The sequence below is a fragment of the Mandrillus leucophaeus genome, unplaced genomic scaffold, assembly GCF_000951045.1.
Source record: "Mandrillus leucophaeus isolate KB7577 unplaced genomic scaffold, Mleu.le_1.0 Scaffold192, whole genome shotgun sequence".
Classification (NCBI taxonomy): Eukaryota; Metazoa; Chordata; class Mammalia; order Primates; family Cercopithecidae; genus Mandrillus; species Mandrillus leucophaeus.
The window spans coordinates 3,129,835-3,139,771 of record NW_012101943.1 but is presented as its reverse complement, the minus strand read 5'-3'; the positions used below and the strand labels follow the sequence as shown (position 1 = coordinate 3,139,771).

The following is a 9,937-nucleotide window of genomic DNA, read 5'->3' as shown; positions in this document are numbered from 1 at the left end:
ACACACACACACACACACACACACATATATATATTCAGAAAGCCATTCAACAGAGCATGCTGAAAACAGTATGGATAACATGACCCCATTTTGTTAAAATACATACATATGAAGATACATTAATTCTTGCTGTATATATCATAAAGACTATACACTAAATTATTTATAGCAGCTATAGTGAGTGGTAGATTATAATTTTATTATCTACATTAAAATTTTTAATTATACTTCAAATACCAGAAAACTATAGGAAAAAATAATAAATGACCATGAACTATCAAATTTTAACATTTTACCATATTTGGTTTAGATTTTCTTAAAGAAATAAAACACAGGCCGGGCGTGGTGGCTCACGCCTATAATCCCAGCACTTTGGGAGCCCGAGGCAGGTGGATCACAAGGTCAGGAGTTCAAGACCAGCCTGAACAACATGGAGAAACCCTGTCTCTACTAAAAATACAAAAATTAGCTGGACGTGGTGGCGCACACCTGTAATCCCAGCTACTCAGGAGGCTGAGGCAGGAGAATCTCTTGAACTCAGGAAGCGGAGGTTGCAGTGAGCTGAGATCATGCCACTGCACTCCAGCCTGGGTGACAGAGCGAGACTCAGTCTCAAAAAAAAAAAATAAAATAAATCATTAAAAAAAAAAAGAAATAAAACACAGATACAATTTAAGCCTCTTTCCCTCTCCAATCCCATTTTATCCTTTCCCAGAAAAAAAACACACAATCTTAAATTTAGTTTTCATCATCCTCATGCATATTATTCCACTGTAATTACAAATGCATGTATCCAGAAATAATATATAGTCTGTCTCTGCATGTTTTAAATTTTGTATGTTAGTTATGCTATTTTCTAGTTTTTCTAAAATAAGTATTGTTCCCAAGTTATTTTTAAAATAATTATGGAAATGCAGAAAATGCAACTTTTTAGGTAGTGCAGACACCCTGCACTATGTCAGAATTCCAGGCCTGAGAAAACATATTTATCAATCATATGTTTTATAAAGTCAGAACTATAACCATCATAAAATCTTGATGTCCTCGCATAGAGCTAGCATATAGTAAGTGTTCAAAAATATCTGTGAAACGAAATGAATCTACAACTCAGTCTTGGGATAGAACTGGATATTATGGGATTATTCATAGTCAGATAGGACAGGGGTCCCCCAAAATGGGGAGGCTTTACAAACTTTAGTGGCTAGATTTCAAGCATTTACTCCAGAAGCTTTCTACTCTCTCCTCTGCCATAGTAAACAAACAATAAGAAGCAAACATTTACCATGGCAGGTTCTGTTCAGACTGGTGCTGATATTATGAATAATGCAGGATATCATGATAATTCAGCATTCAACTTTCAATTGAAAAACAGCAACAGGGCAGGCATGGTGGCTCATGCCTATAATCCCAGCACTTTGGGAGGCCAAGGCAGGCAGATCACCGGAGGTCAGGAATTTGAGACCATACCTGGCCAACATGGTGAAACCCCGTCCCTACAAAATATACAAAAATTAGACTGGGCACAGCGGCTCACACCTGTAATCTCAGCACTTTGGGAGGCAGAGGTGAGCGGATCACCTGAGGTCAGGAGTTCGAGACCAGCCAGACCGACATGGAGAAACCTCGTCTCTACTAAAAATACAAAATTAGCTGGGCGTGGTGGTGCCTGTCTGCAATCCCAGCTACTCAGGAGGCTGAGGCAAAATAATCACTTGAACCCGGGAGGTGGAGGTTGCAGTGAGCCAACATCGCACCACTGCACTCCAGCCTGGGCAACAAGAACAAAACTCTACCTCAAAAAAAAAAAAGAAAAAAAAAAATACGAAAATTAGCTGGACACGGTGGCGTGCGCCTGAAGTCCCAGCTACTCAGGAGGCTGAAACAGGAGAATCACTTGAATTCAGGAAGGAGAGGTTACAGTGAGCTGAGACTGTGCCACTGCACTCCAGCCTGGTTGACAGAGCGAGACTCCGTCTCCAGAAAAAAAAAAACCAATAACAGAAATGGCAAAAGGTCTGCTATTATTTTCCACCTGTTCAAGATTTCCAGAGGTCCTATTTATAGGAGACGCTCAGGACTGAATTTAGTCAACTCACACTTATTGCATTACATTTATTTTATACTGTGGTAGGGTAGAAATAATTTTTATATCATTAAACTACTTACATGAAAGTGCAGGATAATTGTCCAAATTAGGCCAAGGATAATAGATGGGTTTCCATCAATGATATCAGTAACATGAATATTTATTAGCTTAATCTGGAAAACAAGAAATGCAGGTTAAAAGGAGGAAATATTCCAGAGCATTAATCTCTCCTGTGAATTTTTAAGTAAAATTTATACTTACTGATCGGTTTCTTAGGAATGTCAAGGCATGTTCTATATTGATTCTACACTGGAATGTATTAGATCCTTTATCCCGAGGCTGTGAAATTCAAGCAAATATATTACTCACAAAAAAATGAAATATATATTTTTTAAATCAACAAAAAGTCTCTCAGTGTCATTTAAAAATCTTACCAACTGTTGCCCAGAAAGTACTTCTAGCAGATCCAGGAGGACATGCCCCTTTTTAATGTCTGTAAATAGGTCGGATATAACCGAGGGAGAAGTGTGCTGCAGAAGGTCACAAGAAAAATAATCATTCAAACTGTGGTCCAAAAACCACACCTTTAAGGATCTCATAAATGTGCTTTGTGAAAAACTAAAATTCAGTAATGACTTTCTTCTTAATTAAGAGAATGAGAAAGAACATGCAAAGATTCGTATCAAAACATAAGAAAAGCAGCAAATTTAAATTATCTTATGGCAAATTTCCAGTAACACAACACCCTTTCTGCATGGAGCTTTCACTGAGAGCTTAAAACCTGTGCACACAAGCGGCATTAAAGACGTTTAGAATCAGTCACTAGTGACCCATCTGGAGAGCAGATTACATTTCTGGAGTAACCTGCTTATGTATTTACCCTTTGTTAGAATTATAAGCATCGTGTTGAAACGGACAGAGAGAAAACAGTGTGCGTGGTCTGTGAGAAGAGTCTCATTCATCATGCATCTAGGTTACTCTAGATACTCAGCATCAGTGTGGTAGGATGGCACCGTGATTACGATCAAGGCCGCCGAGTCCAGACTGTCTGGGTTCATATCCCAGCACTATCACTTCTAAGCTCTGTGACCACATGCAAGTCACATCCCTTCTCTGTACTGAAGTTTCCTTGACCTTTAAACAGGTATATTACTATCTATCTCATAGGGATGTCGTGAAATCATTTGTCAGGTGTTGTCACAATCATTACTTTTAAAGACTTCAGGACAGTTTCTAATATATAACATTCATTATATGCAAATCAGTATTACTATTATTTCACTTGAAGAGATGTGATTAAATATTTTATAGCACTGTCCCATATCCTCAACAAAAGTACTTTTTTGTCTGTGCGAGAAAGAGTAACAAATAAATCAAAACAAGATCAAGATAACTTTTAAAACATCTTCTTTCAAGAAAAGACATTCCACAACCTTTTCCCTGTCATCACCAGTACCGTTTTTTAATGGCCTCCTTGGGGTCAAAAGAGAAGGAGTATGGGGGAGTAACAAACAGATTAACAACCTAATTTGGTCTTTGTTTGCTTACCCTGGCCAACTGTGAGTTTATCCAGCACGTGAAGGCCTTCTTCTGGGTGTCTTCCTGTTCAGCTACCAAAGAAGGAACAACAGCAGTTACAAAACCAGAAGCCTCAGAAACCTCCTGCACATATCAGAGCTTCAGAGGTCTGTCATACCGGGTGTGTGCCTGTGTTTCACAAGCTGACAAACTTTCCAGGATTTAGTCTAAATTGTAGATGTTTGTCCAAGTAGTGTTTTAAAAAGCATGTTGATAGGATATTTTTTTAAAAACCGTGGGTTTGTTGACAAGACAATGGTTTTTAATATTTTTTACTGACTAAAGAATTAGGACCACGGTGCTATGGTTCACACCTGTAATCCCAGCACTTGGGAGGCCGAGGTAAGCAGATTGTTTGAGCTCAGGAGTTCGAGACCAGCCTGGGCAACATAGAGAAATCTCATCTTTACAAAAAATACAAAAATTAGCTAGGCGTGGTGGCATGAACCTGTGAGGGGGGAAGATGGTTTGAGCCCGGGAAGTCAAGGCTGCATAAGTCGTGATTATGCCCCTGCACTGCAGTCTGGTCAACAGAGTAAGACTCTGTCTCATTTAAAAAAAAAAAAGAAAAGAAAAAACAACTGAGACCCTATACCACCTTGACAGTACTGTACAAAGTACTGTGAACAGCAACAGGAGTTCCTAACCCACAAAGACTTTAAGTTTAAGCCAAAACCATGCAGTAAAGATGATCCCAGAATATAAGAAGATATTTTAAATGGCACATAAAATCATTACGGTTTAGTCTTAACATTTATCACGGAGAATATATTGCCACTGAATTAACTGTAAATGAGCTGTAATTAGAGAGAACTGAGTTCAAATCCTGTTTCTGTTATGGAGTAGCTGTGTGACCTTGAGCAGTGTCCTTGTTTAATAAAAAAGTAATAGGCATTTGTCTCTAGAGATTGTTATGAGAATCTAATGATTCACTTAAAGTGATTAGCATAGACTCTGGTACATAAGAAGTGCTGGCTATTACTCTTACTAAACATGTAGGGGTTGGACATGGTGATTCACGCCTGTAATCTCAACACTTTGGGAGGCCAAGGCTGGTGGATCACCTGAGGTCAAGAGTTCGAGACCAGTCTGAGCAACATGGGGAATCCCCATCTCTAATAAAAATGCAAAAATTAGCCGGGCGTGGTGGCACATGCCTGAGTAGGCCCAGCTACTCAGGAGGCTGAGACAGGAGAATCATTTGAACCCAGGAGGCAGAGGTTGCAGTGAGCTGAGATCGTGCCACTGTACTGCAGCCTGGGTGACCATGCGTGACTTCGTCTCAAAAAAAAAAAAAAGAAAAAAGAAAAAAAACAACCCAGGTAGGAGTCAAGGGGAAGACCTGAACCCTCAGAGTACAGCCCTTCTTGCCCCTCTGAGCAGGAGTGGGCCCCACACTGACACCATGCCTCCTCTAGCCCTCTACCCCCTGGATTTTCAGCAGACATTCTTGACACCGAGGTTAAGGGTTAGCCCTGCACTCATGAACTGAGCTTCCATCTCCCCAGGCCTCCTCACCTGGATGGGCAGGGATAAGCATAGGCCCAGACACCCACTGCATCCTATGCCCAATGCTTACGGCCTTGCCACCATCAACCTCAAGTTCACCGGACCTCATCTCACTATACCCTTTATCCTTGCTTATATCAGCCAGTGCATGCACACATGCACACACTCACATGCATGCATGCAAACACACACATAAGCACACGTGTATATACATGCACACATGCACACACACGCACATACACTCTAGACTCTCAGGTCCCTCTCATTTCTTTCTCTCTAATTCCCAAAAGACTGTGCATATCCCCCCAACTTTTCTCATCTCCCACCTCTCCTTAAGTTCTAAAATGCTTCCAATGATGATGAAATCTGTGGTGGGCCATCAGCAAAATCCCCTCCGTGCCCAATACCCTCTCTGGTGTTGAGGCTTTGCCTTCCTGCTCTCATGGAAACCTGGCCCTCCTTTGAGAATACCGCTTCCCCTGCAGCCCTCTCAAGTGGCGGCTTTGCTTTCTCTTGCAGCCCTCGTACCACTCTTTTCTCACTCCTCATGGCCACCTCCAGTTCATCCTCTACCCTCTTTGTCCCTGAAATCCCCTAGCTTTGAGTCTCATGTCATCAGACTATCCTTGCTATCACAATTGTTACGTACCGCTATCATTTCCCACCTTCTCTGCTCCTTCTCCACTGTCACTCTGTCCAATAGAACTCCTGTCTAACTCGTAGTACTTTCTTATTTACTTATTTTTAGACAGGGTCTCACTCTGCTGATCAAGATGGAGTGCAGGGGTGTGATCATGGCTCACTGCAGCCTTGCCCTCCCAGGGTCCCAAGTAGCTGGGACTACACACGTGTACTGCCATGTCCAGCTAATTTTTTAAATTTTTTGTAGAGATGGGTGTCACCATGTTACCCAGGCTGGTCTCAAACTCCTAGGCTCAAGCAATCCTCCCAATTCACCTCCCAAAGTGCTGGGATTACAGGCATAAGCCATCATACCTGGCCTTATTCTTGGCAATTTCAGTATACACAGCAATGAACTTTCCAATGTCCTGGCCCCACAGCTTCTCGAATTCCTCCTCTCCAACACACTTGTCTTCTGCCCTGCGTCAACCACTTTGCTGTCATGGTTATACCCCAGACTTTGTCATTACTAATAACAACTCCTCCATGATCTCAAGTTCATGCATCTCCAATCAGTTCACTCGTTCTAGTGCCCCAACTCCAATAATCCTTTCAGTTCATCGACAATTCCAAGCCATTGACTCTGCCAGTTTTTCAGTGTCCCTCAACCCCAGGATGCCCTACGTTTCATTCTTATCCATTTTAAGTTCCATGATCGATTATTACCAACACTCCCTGCATTTCACCTATTTTGTTCTATTCGCTTTGACACTTCATGACTACTCTGTGCACTTCATCCTACAAACAGGTTGCTGAATGTGGCTGGAGAAACCCACTGAACAGTGTTCACTGATCTCACCAGCACCCCCAGTGGACCCTAAATGCTGCCCAGTAATCACACTGTATGGCCCTCTCCCCCTCCCCAGATGGCAATTTCACCCCTTTTCTTCTTCCACAAACGTCCAGTACCTCCCCCACATCATTAAACTCAGCTGAGACCTTGCTTCCCACTCCCTCATCTAATAACCTGCAAAAGTGCTCTGCCTCCAACCTGTCAGCACAGATGAACTAGCCTTGCTCAGATCTAAAGCCAATCCTTTCACTTGTCCACTATATCCCATCCCTGTGCTCCAATGTGAGAACATGCTGTTCCTGCCTCTTCTGTATCCTCTTCCCCTACTCTCTTAGACAATTCCCATGAGTATACAGCCATACTGTTAATTCTCCCATCCAAAAACAAACCTCTCTTGACGCCAGATCCCCACCACCCATCGTTTCATTTGTCTGCTCCTTTGTGGCAAAATTCCTCAAATAGTTTGTGTTTACTGTCTCCAGGTCTTCTCCTCCCTCACTCTTAACTGAACCCATACCAATCAAGTCCCTGCCATTCAACTGAAACAGCTTTCTCATCATGGTCACTTGAATCAAGGTCCTTGATGACCCACTCTCGCTAAAACCAATGGTCTATTCTCAACCTTCATCCTGCTGGACCCATCAGCAGCATCTGATACAGATGATCACTCTCCTCTCCTGCTTCCAGGACCCAGACTCCTGATTTTCCTCCTTCATCAAGGTTGCTCCACCCTTTCTTTCACGTTTCATATCTAATGCCTCCGGATATCCTCTTAGGTCCACCCCTCACAATATATTCAGGATATGACCACTTCCCACCACCTCCATCACCACCACCGTGGCCCAAGTCACCATCACCTCCACCTGGGTAACTGCGACAGATTCCTAACAGATCTTCCTTCCAGCTTTGCCCCAAAATATTCTGCTCAGCAGAGCAGGCAGAGTGATGTTGCTAAAATGTTCACTCAGATCAGGAAACTCCTTTGCTCAAAACCCTGCAAGGGCTCCTCTCTTCACTCCTAATGGCGACAAGCCCCAGCACTATCTGCCCTTACCTGCTTCCCACTTGCTCCTCCTGCTCCAACCACTCTGGCCTCCTGTTTTCCTCAAACTCCCCAGACCCATTCCCACCTTAGGCTTTGGCACCAGCTGTTCTTTCTTCTGGGAATGTTCTTTCTACAGTTATCCACAGGCGAATTCCCTCACCTCCTTCAAATCCTGGCACACACAACACCTCATCTAAGAGGTCTACCCTGACTGTCCGACCTAAAACTATAACACCCCCAACTCCCGATCCCTCTTGTCCTGCTCTATTCTTTTTTCCCAGAGTACTTATCTCTTTTAACATTCCAGGTAAATTACTCATGCAGTAAGTTTATTGTTAATGTCTCACTCACCTCTCAATAGAATTTAAGCACCACAACACAGGCAAAGATGCTTCGTCTGTGATATGTCCCAAGTGCCTAGAAAAGCTTGACCCAGAATAGGCCCTAAATAAATATTTTCTGAAATAATAATAATGTTTTGGGCTCACGCCTGTAATCCCAGGACTTTCGGAGGCTGAGGCGGGCGGATCATGAGGTCAGGATTTCGAGACCAGTGTGGCCAACATGGTGAAATCCCATCTCTACTAAAAATACAAAAATTAGCTGGGCATGGTGGCAGGCACCTGCAATCCCAGCTACTCAGGAGGCTAAGGCAGGAGAATTGCTTGAACCTGGGAGGGAGAGATTGCAGTGAGCCGAGATTGTGCCTGGGCAACAGAGTGAGACTCCATCTCAATAATAATAATAATAATAAATGTTTTGTCTTCTTTTTTAGATTTAGTAGAGATGACATCTGACTCTGTTGCCCAGGCTGGTCTTGAACTCCTGGACTTAAGTGATCTTCCCATGTTGGCCTCCCGAAGTGCTGGAATTACAAGGGTGAGGCACCACACCTAACCTAATAATAATGTTTTTAATTATTATTGTGGTTGTTATATTTTACTATATTGAAGCAAATCTACCTTTATGAGTTCACAGTCCTTTCTCTTAAAGTTGTCTGTTCTACCTTCTACTACATTGTTTTCCTTGGACTTTAGTCTCCCTTATTAATCTACATAGTCATAGTGAATTGAAATTATTGGTATTTGGCCTGCAATATGTGTAAAAGTATGACATCTAATTTAAGTTCTAGAAAAATTTTGAAGTAGGCAAGAGTTCTGGTTGAAGAATTAGAAGAAGGCCTAGCAGTATAAATGGAATTTTGTGGTGTTTATAACTGCCTAGTAAATATTGCGACTGATTAGAGATTAAAGATGCACCAAACCTCACAGGAATTTTTTTCCTTTTTAGTCCATCCCATTTTTTATGTATTACCAGTTTAAATTAGTTATAGCCTACTGATCTACACTTTATAGGGTGTTCAATAATTGCTAACTGAACTAAATTGAGTTCTGATAAGCCAACTGGATAATTCAGGCTTTTGAGAGTCATTCCTGTTTTATATAAATTTCTCTCAACGAAATAATTCCAGAGCACCACAATTTTGTCCTATAATTCAAAACTATACCAAATCTCCTAGAATCTCTGAGAAATGTTTTCATTGTTTTGTCCCCTAGTATCAGAAGACAAGAGAATAACTTTTAAACATGTATTGCCACCTACCAAGAAAAAAGCATCAAAGGCTAATTTTGTATCTTAATAGAAAAAAACTAGAGAATATGTTTTTGTGATTCCAGGATCAAGTTATATTCACACGCTGTACACTAATCAGGGTCACATGTAAAAGCAGAGAGGGCCCTATCCATTCCTAGCAGTAGAGCAGACATTCCAAATGAACACAAACAACAAAAACAAAGATTACTCTCTTCCTTATTTTTAAGGGACCAAGAGAGATTTTTCCCCATCTAGATGATAAGGGGTAAAAAAGAAACTAATCAGCAATATCATCAGGTCCAAGAGAGAGAGTATGCACTGACTTGAGGGGAGTTACGGCGGGAAGGAGGAACACAACTCAACAACCTCAGAAGAGGTGAAATGTAGCGTGAAACTGAGTGCAAAACGACCATTGTGTGCCTACAGAGTCTTACCAATCCATGCCCACCTGGAAACCTCAGCCATTTTGAGCTATTTCCAAACAAGATGAGGGGTCATTTCATTTGCACGTGATACTAGACAAAAGGGGTCTTATACTAAGCAACCTGGGACTATGAACTTTCCTAGCTGAGAAAAGTGGCAGCAAAATCAGGGCTCTAACTGGATTGTTCAAATGGAGCACCTAATCGGACAGCAAACTGAGGAACATGCC

The 9,937-nt window shown here is 41.9% G+C and overlaps 1 protein-coding gene across 1 annotated transcript in view; it reads right to left on the bottom strand.

The window, feature by feature from the left end:
• Positions 1–9,937, bottom strand: part of SYNE2 (spectrin repeat containing, nuclear envelope 2) — a 405,169-nt gene that overhangs the window by 287,193 nt on the left and 108,039 nt on the right. Inside the window, exons 3-6 of the mRNA XM_011978327.1 lie at positions 3,635–3,696; positions 2,521–2,616; positions 2,348–2,425; positions 2,167–2,259 (exon numbers count right to left, since the gene is read on the bottom strand). Coding sequence (XP_011833717.1) covers positions 2,167–2,259; positions 2,348–2,425; positions 2,521–2,616; positions 3,635–3,696 — 329 coding nt within the window. The remainder of the gene's footprint in view (positions 1–2,166; positions 2,260–2,347; positions 2,426–2,520; positions 2,617–3,634; positions 3,697–9,937) is intronic.